General features: G+C 33.8%; 1 protein-coding gene across 1 annotated transcript; it reads left to right on the forward strand.

Moving 5' to 3' along the window:
* The first annotated feature begins 2,459 nt into the window (after nucleotides 1-2,459).
* LOC131936207 (uncharacterized) lies at nucleotides 2,460-7,655 on the forward strand. The gene is made up of 8 exons (XM_059293121.1): nucleotides 2,460-2,475; nucleotides 2,869-2,997; nucleotides 3,121-3,300; nucleotides 3,755-4,054; nucleotides 5,877-6,011; nucleotides 6,152-6,223; nucleotides 6,495-6,601; nucleotides 7,353-7,655. The coding sequence occupies exons 1-8, from the start codon at nucleotides 2,460-2,462 to the stop codon at nucleotides 7,599-7,601; spliced, it is 1,188 nt and encodes a 395-aa protein (XP_059149104.1). The 3' UTR covers nucleotides 7,602-7,655.
* Nucleotides 7,656-18,348: the final 10,693 nt, after the last annotated feature.

The following is an 18,348-nucleotide window of genomic DNA, read 5'->3' on the forward strand; positions in this document are numbered from 1 at the left end:
TAAGTTGGTTACAAAGGTAACTGGCACAATGGGAAGATAACAAAAAATGCAACAGTACAGCTAATAATGTTATTGAAAGCTATCGTTACTAAGCAACTGGACGTTTGTGTTTAATGTAAATCTGTTTTCAAGATTTCAACTTAATTTACATAAGTAAATTTATTTTCTATAATTATAATTGTCTTATAACTGCTCTATCGTTTTTATCGGAATACACACTTTTGCTAACTTTTAACATGTTTCAATTGTGTTCTTGAATTTTAAATCTTTGTCGATTTGTTGTTAGATACCAAAGTGATAATAAGTGTCTTTTGTAGTTGGAGACAGTTTAACAATTCTGGTGTCTATAGTACTAGGAGTTGAAAAGATTCATACATTTTCTTTTCGTTGTGTGTAGCCAATTAGTTCGGAACTAGTTTCGAATTATAAATTCCATGTGTGTTTATAGCCATTGTCATGTTAATGGTATTTTGATTTTATGATGGGCCAAAATATACAGCATTGAAAAGTTTTTTGTAATTTAAAATGAAAATTTGAAAAAAGAAAACAGCCTTTATTAAATTGTAAGATTTTTTTAAGACACTTTTAACCAGTAGGGTATATAATGAGCAAAAATAATATGTGTGTTTCACAAAAATAAACCACGAACTTAGGTAAGAGAGTGAATTGCAAAAAAAAATTATTGGACACTGTTTTAGATAAATATATATCAACATCTTACTAAGCAATGCGACTATATAAAATATGCATTTACATTTTTTTATCAACACATTGAAGATCATAAGTAAATATATTAGCGCTAAAACGTGTTAATTGGGTAATCCAATAAAAATACAATATTAGGTAAATTGCTGGGAGTCATATTTTCAAATATAGTTAACTAACACATACTCATTCATTTTTTAAATCAATAGATCCCCCAGATATATCTCCAGTTATTTCTACAATACCTCGAAATGCCATGGTTGATTCAAGCATTCGAGTTAATGCAGGTGAAGTTTTAGTAATAGTGTGTGTAGTGGAAGGTGGAAATCCAAATGTGGACGCAGTCAGTTTTACCTGTGACAGGGACGTATTTGACCCTTATGGATATTGGGGTAGTAAATATATCACATCCGATGGCACAGAAATTCGTAAAAACCTGACGATTGCAAGCAAATTTGATCAGGTGAAATGTGCATGTAGTGCAAGTCATGTAACCAACCAGTACACACTTTCCAGCAGTGTAAACTTTGATGTCAAATGTAAGTTGTAAATTCTGTGCCTCTAATTAATTGCTAATGTTCTTGCTCAAAACTTGACAGATTATTTATTTTATTTTCAAGTTGTGTATATTAAAATTAATGTTATTACAAAGCGAAATATTAGTTACTATAACGTTGATCAGGGAACTTTATATTCCTATAATGAAGCTTTTAAACTCTTAAGGAGTTCATTTATATATATATATATATATATATATATATATATATATATATATATATATATATATATATATCAAGTGCATCAAAATTAAGGAATACATTTCCCAATTAACATTAAATTGTATTTTTTAAAGAATAAACGTATTTAAATGACTAGCGATATGATAAGATTCAATAATCTATATATTAAAATTAATTTTAAAATTACAAACTTTATTACAACTATTCATTCTATATAAGCTATACTGTTTTACGAAATAAATAATGCAAATAAGAAATAGATGTTATTATATGCAATTAGCATAACGTAAAAAACAAATTGAGTTTCCATCAGTTGTTGTAATAAAACTTTTCAAAAGCATAGTCTATTAAATATTTGTGTAAGTATAGTTTAACAATTAAATCACTGCATTGATTGCCTTATTTTATATTGAACAGTTCAAGCATCCATTAGCTCATTCACTGTAAACAATGCAACATCAAAATCTCCAAAATATGTTGGAGTTAACCAGCTGACAGTGTTACGGTGTTCAGTATCTGGCAACCCTGTTGCTAGGACACAGATATTATATACAGATCATGAAAACACGAAAATACTGAATGTAGTAAGGGTTGTTAACATGATTTTTAAAAATTTAATTACAATAAATGTTAAAATAAACTATTATATATATATATATATATATATAGATAGATAGATAAATAGATAGATATAGATATATATATGTGTGTGTGTGTGTGTGTTTGCGCTATTTTAAGTAAATGTATGCCTGTGTGTGTTTTTACATGATCATGCGTGTTTAGGCCCACTCATGTAAATTACTACGACGACAATGATGACATAAACACCTTAAACCACATCTAGTCCTCAGACAATTATATCGAGTACACTTTTACTGCAAAATGTAACGATAGTGGTGTTTACATTTGTTCGGCAAAAAACAACCTCAGCCTAGAAAATGGAGACTTCAAGAACTTTACTTTGAAAATATATTGTAAGACATCGTGCTGTGTTACGTGTTGCTGTTTGTTGTAATGGATGTTATTCTTGGTGATACATTAACTGAGAATAGAAGCAAACGCTAGGGGAAACCAAAATCTTTTAGTAAGATCAAATAAGACAAATGGAAAAATATCCTCTATTACAAACGTTTTAAATTTTTAACAGTTTTAAAATGATTATTCTGACATAAGTTTTGAAAATATTCTAATCTGTGGAGATAATTAAAACTTAGTAGAACAATTAATATTGTGCACCTTCTGATCTTACTTTTGTAAATTGATCTGCTTCTACTAAATCCAGTTCAGTTAGAAACACAGATTTATACTTTTTTATAATCTAATATTGACCGTAATATATATAATTATTGTGGTTTATACTTCTCTAAAACATTTTTAACATACTAAAGCTTCAAATCACATTTAACTGTTGTGTACAATCCAGGTGGAATCAATCACTGTGACAGTCAACAAATAGAACACAAATATGGTGTACCTGTAAACACTGGTGTTTCACTCTCCATGTGTGCTGTTTCTTATCCAACGCCAACACAATTCAGTTTACATTTTAGTGGTCTGTATTTTAAAAGTTTAAAGACTTGGGATGTTCTTTAAAAAAATCTGTATTAATCATCTAATTTTAAAAAAAAAGTGTATTTCTCCATCAATAGTGTCATTTCTATATTTTGTTCAACAGGTAAACCTGTCCTTAAACAAAGATACAAAATCAGCTACACTTACACGAATGAAATTTCAGCCCGAGGTACCCTGGTTATAAAAATATTTAACTTGACAGAAGTAGAATTGGGTATCTACCAAGTACAAAATGACAAAGGGTTTCCTCCGCAAGCTCTGAGTTTCCAACTTACTGCTAAAGGTAAATAGACATTTCAGATCTACTTTAGATGTGTGTGAATTTGTTACAGATCCACCTCTCGAGAGAAATTGAGCTAATTTTGTCATTAATAGTATTGATAAAGTTAATATCCTTCCATGTGCTTATGATAAATGATAACTTTTAGATAACTTTTAGATGGAAACTTTCAGTAATTCGTCTTACAATCAAAGAAATTTATAGAAGGCAGTGGCGTCGGGTATCACCCGGTGCTGAACTTTGAGGTGTGACCCCCCCCCCAAAAAAAGATTTTTTTGCCTTTGTGTTACCCCCCTAAATGGTGTCACCCGTTGCGTTCCGCACCCCCCGCCCCGCCCACGCTACGCCTCTGATAGAGGGCTCTTTCTGTCAATTGACAATATATTCATTATGATGGTTAAGCACTGGTAGTATAGTGTACTAATAATAGTAATATGTGATATTAATTGTTACCTAGGTCCGCCACTATGCCCAGAGAACCTGACAGCTTTATATGTAGGTGAAAACATTGTCTCGTTGTCCTGGACACCTGGATTTAACGGCGGATTAGTTCAAAGTTTTCTGGTACAAGATATGACAGGAGGAAAACTTCTGACAATCATCAGCGAACATGAGACACTTAAAGAAACTATTGTCTACAACGTCACAGGCCTATCAGCGAACACAAACTACTCGTTTTCTATAGATGTTGAGAACAGCGAGGGCAGAAGGACATGTCCAAATGTAACTGTTGCTACTCCAGTTATAGTAAACTCACGTATGTAATCAAACCATTTTTAATAGAGCAGCTAAACTAACACCACAAAAAAAACCGTAAAACATTTCTATTTGCATTGAGTTATAATACAAACAAAAATCCAATTAGCCATTTTGTATTTATAATTGATTTTGTTTTTAGCAAATTAATTTTTATTTGGCTACTGCTTCTTCAACCAAAACAATTAGCTTAACTCTATTTTATAGTTTGTAAAAAAAGAAATTGTGTTTATTTTCGAATTAGAAGATCTGTTAATTGTATCTTATTGAGGATTGTAAATATTGTAAAAAACTAAGGTAATAAAGCATTACATTTCTTTTAGCAACCATCTAAGTCATAATCCATCGTTTGCATAGTTTACTTACTTTTAAACCAAAGTATTTGCAGAATATATATATATATATATATATATATATATATATATATATATATATATATATATATATATATATATATATATATATATATTCTATCTTATATATATAAATAAAGCAATGTATGTGTGTTTGTTTGTTTGTTTGTCTTTTATGCATTATTACACGTCCTTTCATCCGATCGCCATGAAACTTTGGTAAGTTATTGTGAATGCTTCTTGGGTTGTTTCTTCGAAAAAAAAATTTCAATATGTTTTTTTTCTATATTACGGTTTGACACCGTTCATCCAATAGGCATCAAACTTTTGGGGAATCGATTAAGAACACTTGAGGGGAGAAATTTGTAAAAAGAAAACCTTTTTTTTTAATTTCGCAAGGGTGGCGCCCTCTTAGTGTGTGATTGTTCCCTATATACTGTATTTTAAAATAAATGAAAGTCGGATACGGTTTGACACTGTTTATCTGAGTGCCATAACACTTGGGGGAATTTCTAAGAATACTCCCGAGAAGGTTTCTGGGGGGGAGGGGAAATTTAATTTCGCACGGGCGGCCCCCGGCAGGATGCAATTTGGCGCCGCGTTTTTTCCCGTGAGCGCTATGGCGCCTACGTTCGTTTAAACATTGAAATAGACCATGCATAAGATTGGGTTTTATAGTCGTTCACTAAACATAATCAGATACCTTCGCCCCGACAAGGTTCGATTTACCGTCCCGGGCTTTTTTTTTTAGCGGTAGTGTATGAAACCTGACAAATGTGATTCAAAATTTTTAACGCAGGCATTATTTACATTTAAATAACTCATAATAATAAAGAAGATCACACGTCTAAAAATATAATATTAATAACGCATTAATGAAACCCTGATAAAATATTTCGTCAGACTTTATTCTATCCCCGCGGTAACGCATTTGGACGGGCACGATTATATATATATATATATATATATATATATATATATATATATATATATATATATATATATATATATATATATATATCAGGGGTCTCCAAACTACGGCCCGCGGGCCGGATGCGGCCCGCGAAGTCCTCTCATCCGGCCCGCGGAGACCTTTTTGTCCAAGAAAAAATCGCTTGTTGGTGATGATGAGGAACTTTGACCAGAAAAATCAAAGACATGCCAGGAAGAAACTGGCCCCCGAACTGAAAATTGATAGTTAATGCGGCCCTCGGACTGAAAAGTTTGGAGACCCCTGATATATATATATATATATATATATATATATATATATATATATATATATATATATATATATATATATATATATATATATATATATATATTTATATATATATGTATATATATATATATACAAACTTAGAAAAAAAGACGAGTTTTCGTAGTAGCATATCAATTAAGTCGCACATAATATTTCTTATAATAAAGTCGCGCATAATATTTTTAAGACGAATTTATATTTTTTTTCAGCATTGAGCAATTATTATTTTATACAAACAGTAGCAAGCGCAGTCTGTGTTATTCTGGTTATTTTAGTAGCCATTGTAATTATAACGTCAGTATTTGTGAAGAAAAATAGAATGCGAATTGGAAAAAGAGTAAGAAGTAAGTATAATATATAAAAAATGTAACTGTTTAATCCACCCTAAGTGTGTTTATTACGAGTGAATAAAATATATTTTACAGCATTACTACGTCGTTTAAAAAAACTGATAATTTCTTAATTGCGGTTTTCATATAAACAGATGCTGATAACAAGGGTATAATTGAAGTTGATAACAACGGATCAATTTATTCACTGCAGAATACGTTTGAAGGTAATCTCTAGTATTTTACAGTTGATATCTTTATGTATTTATATCTTAATGGTTCAGCACCGCTTTTAGAAAGATTTTAGCGGACCTGTTAGTAATATAGAAAAAATTTTAAGTTTTTTTTTTACTTTGGTAATCTTTAGCTTGCAGATTTACTTAAGTAGACTAATTAAATGCTAGAATTTAGAGCTGTATGTAAAATAATTATTTTTTTAAATTTTGGGGTTTAAAATTGACAACTTTTGTTTTTGTTTTTTATTTGATGATTGTTTAGCTAGTGATGGAGGTGTGAGTCACAACGTTTACAACAATCAGCCGACGGTGAAATATTTCAAATCTTCACAACAAGACCAGGCGGAAAACGTCGCCATATATTGTAACGTGAGTTGGTAACAGTGTTAGCTCACGATTTCCTACCTTTTTTGTTGTGATCTAACCTAAATTAACAGTGCTTGTGGACGAATAAAAATGTAGCATTTTGTCACAAAAATCGCTGGCTTGTCGAAATAACACATATATGTAAAAAATTCTTAGAATATGACTGAATCAATAACTGACTCAGTAATTGACTTGCTGACTCATTGAATGACTGATTAATTGACTGACTTATTAGCTGGCTGTGGTACTGGCTGACAGACTGACAGACTGACAGACTGACAGACTGACCGACTGACCGACTGACCGACTGACCTACTGACCGACTGACTGACTGACTGGCTTGGTTGCCGGCTGGCTGGCTGAACGTCTGAACAACTGAATAACTGACCGACTGACTCGGGGGGAACACTGAGAATAGTATATATTTTCTATATAACTTCTACTTCGTTCATGGGGAGGGGCGGGGGGTTGGTGGTTGTAATGCAATGTCTTTCATAAAAAATAAAAATTACTATGTTTGAAACTCAATTATGTCTAGAACAAGGATGAATTATATTTCCCCGCATTTATTTCATAAAACGCTTTATTAATTCTAAAATAGTATACGATGCGATTGCAAAAAATATAAAAGCTGTTTATCATTGTCCAATGTCTGTAATCATTATACTCTTACTACTAAAAAAAAACCAAGACCTTTCCTTTAGTTTTAAGTTGTATTAAAAAAAAACCCAGCAAAACTCAATTTAATCTGTAGGCTGCCAGTGCAGGGACTAACAATAATATGGAGACCGAGAATGAGGGTGAGACAGCGGTCTATGATGAGGGGAGCACTGGTCAGGTTGCCAGACAGGAGCAAGTGGTTGGTCGCTACAGAAACCAAGACGGGTTGGTCTACGTCAGTGTGGAGATCAACCCACAGACAACCTTTCCTGAGATTAAGGGAGCTAAGTCAGATGATGTGCAGGAGGTGTCGTATGCAGATATACAGTTTCACAAAAATTGATTACCGGAAAGAAAAAAAACAACATTGGGTTATGATAATTTAGGCGTAGATCTCTTTTTAAAAAGTCAAAATTATGTTTTTTTTTAACTTAATAAGCGAACATATGTTATAATTTAAAAGAAAATATTAATTAAAAACTAAGTGTTTACTTTGAAGATTGCACTTTCAGATTTTGAAAATATTTTTTTTTAAATAAATCAACGCATTATAGTTTTTAGGGTGCGTTAAAAAAGTACTGATATTTTAAGCCATACATATGTAAAAACAGTTATGTGTAAACAGACTTGCCATATTATATATATTCAATGGGATAACCAGTCAATGTCTTCATATTTTAATTACATTTGTTAGAAGCTAATATGATCCATTTTCATATTAAAGATATTACATTATTCTTATTATGTATGGTATCCTTGCTGTTGTTGCATAATACAAATAACAACAATAATATAAATAACATTAATAAGAATAACAATGTTTGTATAATTGTAACAATTTTTTATTATGACTATTATTATTATTATTATTATTATTATTAGTGGTAGTTGTTGTTGTTGTTGTTGGTGGTAGTGGTGTTGGTGTTGGTGTTGTTGTCGTTGGTGGTGGTGGTGTTGTTGTTGGTGTTGTTGTTGTTGTTGTTGGTGGTGGTGGTGGTGATGTTGTTGGTGGTGGTGGTGGAGGTGGTGGTGTCGTTGTTAGTGGTGTTGTTGTTGGTGTTGGTGTTGGATTGTACTTTTTGTAGAACTAAACATTTATAACTACTTAATATTTTATGTTGTTTTTTTACATATCTATCATTTCAAATATTTTTTCTCTTGTTTGCTCATAACCCAACACCACGCATAATAATATATCAATTCCCCTAAAAATATAAATGTTCATAAACATGTATACATCTGTCCGATTATTGGGACTATATTGCACATATACCTTTTTTCCACACATCTGTATAGACTTTCATTTGAATCGGCCAAATTTAGTATTCTAAGCCGCTATAATAGCACACAAATTATATATTTTTCTGTATTATGTAGTAGCTTTTGTTACTTTATTCATTTGTAATATGTTTCATCATTTAAATGATCAGCCACTGCTAAGTAGTTTTTGAATCACTTCAGTTTTGAGATTCTATTTTCAGCGCAGTACTCCAGTACTTCAAGTGGTAAACTTGAAACATGACTCACTGTTTGACGCTCCCATTGTATGCATGACAGGGAAGGAAAAACATACATAACAAAACCGTGACTGGCGTAGCTGCTAAAATAGATTAGTAATTGTTTCAACGATTTTAATGACTAGATATTGTCATTAAACTAACCAGTAGAACCTCCCACACTTATTTTACTGGAAAACCAGTAGAGAAATGGAAAATAAATGTAGTTACCCATTTTGGAAGATCATTGAAACTCATTTCAAAAGTTCTAGTTGACTGTCGTGTCAAACGATGAATTTTTATTTATTTATTTATTGTTTTGCTTTGCAGTGTGTACAAAATTAAAATAAAACACCGCTTTATTGTCGAGAGCTGATTTGTCTATTTTGAAATCTTCTCACTTCTGATGTTTGAATATCAAATTTGAAATTATAGAAGAGTGTTGTCATTCTAAAATAACTTAATGAACTTCTAAAAGAAGAAAATTATAGATCTTGAAGAAAACGAAATTGAAACTGGACGTTACTCATTATATAACAAGAATTTTGCTATAAATTTTTTTTTTTAAATGTTATTGCTGTACTGTGTTTTGAATTATTTTTTTTTGTAAAAGCTGCTTGTGGTAAATATGTCCAAATATCCAAAATAACTACTTTAAAAGAGTTTATATTGTTCTACATCGTCCTAAAATATAAATTAGTGTAGCGTTTGTAATGACGCTAACTCACACACTTTAATTATCTAAAATAAAATATTTCCTGCATGCTACAAGGGAATAACACATTGTCAAGTGCACGTCTTAACCACTTGATTGCTACATTTCTTAACGGAAACAGGACCGGATACAGATTAGTTAAACTTAGATTATCGACATAAACAAGGCGGTTCTACGTCAGTTTTATCTGTTCTAAAATGACACAGCGACACTGTAAAACACGTCATGAGAGAGCCATGTTAAATGTAGCATTAGCCAGACCTATTTAATGCTAAATATGTTTTATAATGGCTATCTGAGGTTGTCAATGTTTATAATGGATCTATTAGGTTGTCAATGTTTATAATTGCGATGTGAGGTTGTCAATAATTATAATTGCTATGTGAGGTTGTCAATGTTTATAATGGATCTATTAGGTTGTCAATGTTTATAATTGCGATGTGAGGTTGTCAATGTTTATAATGGATCTATTAGGTTGTCAATGTTTATAGTTGCCATGTGAGGTTGTCAATGTTTATAAATGCTATGCGAGGTTTTCAATGTTTATAATTGTTATGTAATGTTGTCAATGTTTATAACTGCTATGTTAGTTGTCAATGTTTCATCAACGTCTAGCCCAACAACCAGGCACAGGCTAGTTTAAATAGCCTACCAGAAATTGAATGACGCACATGAGGTTGTCAGTGTTTCATCAAAGTCTAGCCCAGGGGTTCCCAACCTTTTTTTACTCTAGAGCACATTCTAAAATATCGGTAGGGTGGCGGGCACCACCTATTTTAAATCGACAAACTCCTTCCATAACTTGTCATTTTCCCATAATTTATTTTCTTATTTTCTTATAGTCATAATGTATTAATAAATAAAAATGTTTCAAAATATTAAAATTATTTGGCATTTTTTTCAAAAAGCATACACACAGAGAAATGTATTTAAAAAACGTAAAGAAAGTAAACAAAACACGCACCTCGCTTTTAGCCTGTTAATAAATTTTTTATTAATTAAAAAACTCCTAATTCGTGTTTCGTCTGACGAACTTGTCTCTTAACTAACTGTCGCGATCCGAACAGGGCAGCAATCACAACGACAACAACGCAGTTCCAGGCGGGGAATGCTTTTTGCACACTTTCTGCGTGTACAAGGTGTGATGTGCAAATGGCTCTAGCCGTTCCAAGCTAGCGAAAATAGTGCAGTCTGGCTCGCCGCTAGACAAGTTCGGACAAGAATCGAACATATTTAATAAACCTAGTCAGTCAAAAAAAAATTAAAACTGTAACAAATGAATAAAAATAAATCAGATTTTTAAAAAAATTGTTTATGAAAAAAATTCTGTCTCTGTCGAATAGTGAGAGGCAGGCACATACGAATCGTTAAGTGGGCTCCATGGCGCCCTCGGGCACAGAGTTGGGAACCCCTGGTCTAGCCCAACAACCGGACACAAGCTATTTTAAATAGCCTACCAGAGGCGTAGCGACCCTTCTCGGCGCTCGGGGACAAACTTTCGATTTGCAACCCCCCCCCCCCCTCGAACTTTTCATTTGCACCCCCCCCCCCCCCTCAATCTTTCAATTTGGCGCCCCCCCTAAGGTCGGCGCCCGGTGACATATGTCCCTCCCCGCCCCCCCCCCCCCCTCGCTACGCCTCTGTAGCCTACCACACATTGAATGACGCACATGAGGTTGTCAATGTTTCATCAAAGTCTAGCCCAACAACCGGACACAAGCTATTTTTAATAGCCTACCACACACTGGCCTGAAGAACACACTATGTACACATGTTTCAACGCCAAGAATAGATGGTAAATAAAGGGGGATAACACAGATTAAATACCAAAAAAATTATGATAGAGTAGTTACGGGACGTGTGGACAGAGTTAGGGCGCTAGACTGCTAACCCAAAAGTCTCAATGTCGAATCCGGGTTCACGTAGGTGGAATGTCCTTGAGTACACCAATTTCTGATGGGTACCTAACTCACGGTTGGTAAAGTAAAGGCGGCTGGGCAAAATACTGACCACAGCATCCCTTTATATGCAGAGACCAAAAAACACACGAACTCTACTTCATCTACCAAATGGTTCGCTAGGTCTAAAGAGGAATCTTTTTTTTTTTTAATTAGAAGTTATATTGAAATATAGATTTAAATTAATTAGTATATATAAAATATTTTACCAAGACTGTTTACAATTAGATCTGATTTTAAATTGTATTGTTTATGCTTCTTACACTCATTGTAGGAAATAATTATTTAGGTACTGCTGTGTGTTCTAGGGCTGGTGACTTTAATAACCATTCAGTACACACGTTGGGCTACGTGTTGAGTAACACACACACACACACACACACACACACACACAATACAGATTTTGTTAAAAGATGCAACATGACTTTTTTGGTAAAGAAAGTTTAAGTTCCTTTATTAAAGGATTAGTGATGATTACATTATAAAGATTTCAATAAAAGTAAGCAAAGCGCATTAGTGTTAATGTAGTTTAGCAAAATATACAACTCACTTCTCCGATAAAAATTTGATAATGGCTGTTTAATAACTAAAACATGAAAGATTATTTCTACAAGTAAACAAATGTTTATGATTCCAGCTTCTCGCAAGACCAAAGTACTGCCCACAATGTAATTTGTTGTGTTCTATGGTATCATAAACATCCGAACTTTCAGACTATGTGAAGGTGTTGTTTGAACTTGGTGTGAATCTATATTGAAGACTTGGCCAGTTTGTTAATGAAGAGTTTCTAAGTTGGATGATTTTTTAGCTCGTTGGTTCTCTGGCGTTGCATATGCCATTGTTTGTAATTTTATTTGTTTGGTACCCTGAGCTACAAAATGTATTCTGCGATGAGTCTTCTGTAGTCGCCTCAATGCTAGCATTAAGTGTTGCGTTAGTGCTTGAGTTTCTGTAGCCTACTCTATAGTTTCATATACATTACTGCACTCGTTACTCTCGTGTGTGTCGCGTGTCCCTAGGTTTACTCCTGTGTTGGTTACTCGCGTTGGATGGTTAAGAAAAATGTCTGAAGCAAGTGTCTGATGTTGCGAGTTTGTCGGTTGCCCGGCATTACACGTACGTATGTCAATGTATTTCTCTCGTGTGTATCCTGACTGACCAAATAAACTTCCTGACGGGTCGTAGAGAACTGTGTCGTTGCTAGCTAGATGAATACGGTTTATGTCTGACTCTACGGGCATACACTGTGCTGTATTAGTTCCTCCGACGTGCCATTCGTAATCGTCCTGGAAATTAGCAACAAAATTTATGAACAAAGGTAAAATACGAGCATAATACCTTTGGTTAACATATAAACATTAAGACCTGGACATGCCTTAACACCAAGATGGTTTCGAACTTGAATCGAAAACACATAAGTTGTGTTAACTTCCAGATGACGTAGTGGGTAGGTGAGTGTGTCACGTGTGTCGTCATCGACCGTTCCTATCAGATCATCAGCCGAGCTGTCGTTAGAGCGGGTGTAGAGGAGTGTCGTCTGGTTCAGGCCACTGTTTGGGCCTCGAGTTCATGTCAAAACTACACTGGTGTTGGACGTTTGCAGTTGGAAGTCTACTGGACAGGTAGGCAAATCTGAGAGAATGACAATAATGTAATCATGTACTTATTTTAATATTTAACAGGCAGTATTTACTACATCAATGAAATGGGATAGTTTTTATTTTGTAGATATGTTCTACTGCGCACAACGTATGTGCCAATATATTTAATATTTTAGTTTCACCAATCATTTCACGAACATATCTAATGTATTTCTGTTAGCGTGGTGTAACGGTACATCTCGCGATTGATAGTCACATGTGTTTATGACAATGTAAAAGGGAAAGCTAATTCCCAGAAAATTAAAGCTTTCACATTGAAATACCGTTTATTATTATAAATATACACTTTAAATTAAAAAAAAAAGACAAATTTCTTTTTTTAAAAAAGTTGATGTTTTAATAAAAAACATATTTTAAAAAATCACCTTTATAAATGTAAGCTTTAAGAAAGCACTGCAAAGAGAAAATTTTAAAAAAGACGAAATGGCTTTTATAATAAAATCATTGGTCACTAAAATATGTTACAGTTTTTATTAACGGCCTATGGTTTTATTTTAGGTTTATTCGTGACGAATTGTAAAGGGAGAGTACTCCCTACTCACCGAGTGTAAAATTATACATGTAGGTAAACTCCCCTGGTAGTGGTGCGGTTGAAGGAATGAGTTTCATCTGGATGGAGTAGTTGCCAGCATTGTGAAGCTGATTTATTTGTGCAGAACATGTTGTGATCAAATATTTTAAATTCGGTTCCTGTGCAATTGCGTGGTCGGTGGGTAAACCCTGGATCTACACGGAAATAATGATTATATAAAATATTAACGGTAATTGTTACATTTTATATATGACTTTTTATAAAGTAAAACAGTTTTTTTTTTGTTTTCGTTTTTAGAATAGCAAGCCATTTGTGTAGTAAATCAACAACATTTATCACTAATATCACTCCACCCCCCTCACACAACGTTGTATTTAAAACCTAAATTTCATTAACTTAAATTCCCTATAAGATTTTACATTAAAGAGAAAAAATGTGCAGCCCTAAGAAGACAAGCAGCAATATTTTTAATATTTAAAGCCGTATAACTGTGTGAAAACAAACACCTGCATATGTATCGGTACGATGATGAGAAAATATGTATGGCTAAAGCCTGATATCTCTAAATTACGAACACATACATATGTATTGGTAAGACAAGACGTATGTATGGTTTTAAAAAGACAAACACCTACATATGTAACGTTAAAAAAGACAATGTGTCACAAGTGTATCGTAAAATACGACAAACACCTACAGATGCATGGTTAAATATGACAAACACCTACCTGAGTATCGTTAACTCCATGTCCTACCCTCCACTCACACGTCGCTAGGCTCAGGTGATTCCTCTTACACCAATACTGTATTTTAGTACAGATCACCTCACTTAAGGAACATCTCACTAGCAGAATGTTGCTGATTGAAGTCAGGCTACATGACGGGCTTTCCTGCTCCACTGTAAACACATAATTTATGTAGATTAAAATTGTTCGATTTAATTTAACAATTAACAAGAGAATAACTTTACTGTGCCTTATTGGTATTTAAAAAATTGAAACGAGCACAAAAATGTTTTGTTTGCATTTTTAGGATCTGATTAGAATACATTTACTAAAATGGTAGTTTACAATTTGACTTCGATTGACATAGGCCTACTTTTTTACAGGACAAATAATGCTGACAAAATACAAATGGTATAGATCATGATAGGGGAGTTAACCCTTTTTACAAGCGGTCCGGTTTTTTTTCGGCCCTAATCTTAAGGGGGTAGGCGGCGATAAAAGAAACGGGAAAAAATGTTTTAAAGAATAAGCCTTTCTTTTCTTTATTTCTTTATGTATAAGTTAAGGTACTTAAATATTTGTATGCATCAGAGATTCTTTTGAAAATATGGTTGCCATGGCAACGGCGACAATAACCTTTTTTCGAGTTCTAAAATTTCATAATGTAACATATACATCGGCTTTATAATCATTGATCCTTCTTTTACTAAACCTTATAAACTCAGCTGGCTAGTTTTTGTAACAGAAAAACCGCTAGAAATATATGTATATTTTTTTTAATTTTCAAGGTTTTTTTTTATGGTGATTACCGTAAAATCTAGCATTTATTTCAATGGAATTTCGCCATAGCAAATTTGTAAATTAAAAAAAATATTTCTAGATTATTTTCTGATACAAAAACTGATCTACCTCTGGGGGAACCGACATTCTAAGTAGAATATTTGGGAATAATTCATGTAGCCTACAAATGTTAATTAAATAAAATTAACTTTCTTGTTATATACTTTTTAGCGCAATTTCCATACTGACAATTGCGATTATTAATTGGTTATTTCTGGATGGATGGATGGATGGATGGATGGATGGATGGATGGATGGATGGATGGATGGATGGATGGATGGATGGATGGATGGATGGATGGATGGATGGATGGATGGATGGATGGATGGATGTGTGTCCGCAGCTTTAAGTCATATCTCCTCCTCAACGAAGCAATATCGAGGACTAGTTCCAAAGCAAATATGTTAAGCAAGTTCCGAGGATGATTGTGGGCCAAAAATTTCCCGGAATTCCTTCCTGGATTACAAGGAAAAGCCAAAAAACCTTTTAAAAAATGCAGTTTTTGGCGCATATCTCGGCAACCAGACCACTTAGCGACTTGAAAGATATACCAATCGATTCCTGCCATAATTTAGAACAATATCTTTCGTTCGGTCACAAAAAATTAAAAATTGTTATGGATAACATAAGGAAATGCGCTTAAATTGTCACCAGAATTTTTATTAACTTGATTTTTACTAATAGTCTATTGTGTGTACATTTAGCACGGTAGCTCAAGGCATGGAATTTAGAGTAAGGAGGTAATTATTGCTTTCAAATGGAAAAAACAGTTGAATGTTTACAGTATACTGGATCGAGATAATTCGGTAAACTTATAAGTTAGAACATCGCTTGCATTATATTTGTATAGAATTATTTCAACCTTACCGTAAACTTTTAAAAAACAACTGACATTGACCTCGCGTTCACCAAACTCCGTAATAAACCTAGCGAAACAGGTCCAGATACCCTCGTCATAGGGAGTGACCTGGGTGATGGTCAGCTGGTAGTTCATGGAGTCTGTCCTGTTGTCCAGCTTCACCTGGTACAAGCTGGGCAGGTAGTTGTTGCGGTCGGTGTAACAGGGTTGGGTGCCCAGGCACAACCGGATGTCGAGAATACGTATCAGGTTTTCTATCTCGACGTGGTAATCCAGGTGTATGTCCCATATGGGTACTTTTACGGGTGGGCAAGACAGTGACTGCTCCAGTATAACTAATTGGACATAGAAGATATAAATAATAACACGAGTAATGTTTTTCAATAAATAATAATGCATCAGAATTTCAAAAAAGGAAAAAGAAAAGCGTATGTCGCTAAAAGAATTTCTGTAAGGGCTTCTTCACTGACAACGTGCTATAGATAAAGCGAACCAAACCTTTTTATTACTTTTATAAGGGATGGTATTTAAAAAAAAGATTAATTTCCTTATATGTATAAGGGAAAAAATAGAACTATAATCTTAACCGTAACTTGAATCTTAACCTTAACACTAGTCTTAATCGTAAAAAAATTAAATACTGTACTGTATTTTCTTCTTTTTTTAGGTAAAAAAGATAGCCTATTACAGGGGTTCACAACCTTTTTTTACTCTAGAGCACATTCTAAAATATCGGTAGGGTGGCGGGCACCACCTATTTTAAATCGACAAACTCCTTCCAGAGGCGTAGCGACCCTTCCCGTCACCCGGGGACAAAACTTTCGATTTGCACCCCCCTCCCCCCTCAAACTTTCGATTTCCATCCCCTTCAACCTTTCAATAATGTTTATGAAAAAAATTCTGTCTCTGTCAATATTGTGAGAGGCGGGCACATACGAATCGTTCGGCGGGCGCCATGGCGCCCGCGGGCATAGGGTTGGAACCCCTGGCCTATTACATCAAAAGAATAGAAAAACGTGGATGTTAAACAGCCGATCGAAATAAAAAAAAACGTTAACAAAACCACAATAAAGCAGAGGTAATCCAGTGATCTAAAAGAGAACAGTAACGTACCTGACTCTGTTTGACACAAAAATGATGCAACAAGATAAAAAGTTCTCCTCCACCCATCTTTTGAAAAGGTAAATGTTGGATCGGTGTATCGAGTCTGAATAAAATTACATTACATTACATTACATTACATTACATTACATTACATTACATTACATTACAGTACACTACATTACATTACATTACACTACACTACACTACACTACACTACACTACACTACACTACACTACACTACACTACACTACACTACACTACACTACACTACACTACACTACACTACACTACACTACACTACACTACACTACACTACACTACACTACACTACACTACACTACACTACACTACACTACACTACACTACACTACACTACACTACACTACACTACACTACACTACACTACACTACACTACACTACACTACACTACACTACACTACACTACACTACACTACACTACACTACACTACACTACACTACACTACACTACACTACACTACACTACACTACACTACATTACATTACACTACATTACACTGCATTGCATTGCATTGCATTGCATTGCATTGCATTGCATTGCATTGCATTGCATTGCATTGCATTGCATTGCATTGCATTGCATTGCATTGCATTGCATTGCATTGCACAACACAGCACATCACAGCACAGCACAGTACAGTATAATTAATGTTGCGAACCAGACTTATATATATATATATATATATATATATATATATATATATATATATATATATAGCATCATATAATTTTTTATTGTCTTACGTAACGATATGGCTTTCCTATATTTCGGCATGACCTATAATCATAATGACCAGTTATGGCTTCTGACACATTGTTCTTAGTCAAGATGTCTAAAAGTTTAAGAAAAAACACACATATGTAGATATGTAGGCCTATGTATAAGTGCACGTGTACGTGTACTTGTATTTGTCCTTCTACGAGTGCGTGTACGTGTACGTGGATGTATAAATATGTACTTTTTAATGTGTATATAAATACATCTTATATATATATATTTATTTATTTTTTTATTTATTTATTTATTTATATTTGTAAAGAAATAGGTCTAAACTCAACCTATAACAAATGTTTCTGTTTCTGTATCGAAGATGCACATCAGATTTCCGTGTGATAGTTCCTTTAGGCCGCCCTTAAACTGTCTGGCACAATACTGCG

This window comes from Physella acuta, unplaced genomic scaffold (genome assembly GCF_028476545.2).
Source record: "Physella acuta isolate Inbredline_101_S28 unplaced genomic scaffold, ASM2847654v3 ptg000171l, whole genome shotgun sequence".
Taxonomy (NCBI): domain Eukaryota; kingdom Metazoa; phylum Mollusca; class Gastropoda; family Physidae; genus Physella; species Physella acuta.

Excerpts from the sequence above, each read along its gene's own strand:
- LOC131936207 (XM_059293121.1), top strand. Across the intron at positions 2,998-3,120 it reads ATTCAGTTTACATTTTAGTG|GTAAACCTGTCCTTAAACAA; the intron begins GTCTGTATTTTA and ends TTTGTTCAACAG. Across the intron at positions 6,224-6,494 it reads ACTGCAGAATACGTTTGAAG|CTAGTGATGGAGGTGTGAGT; the intron begins GTAATCTCTAGT and ends ATGATTGTTTAG.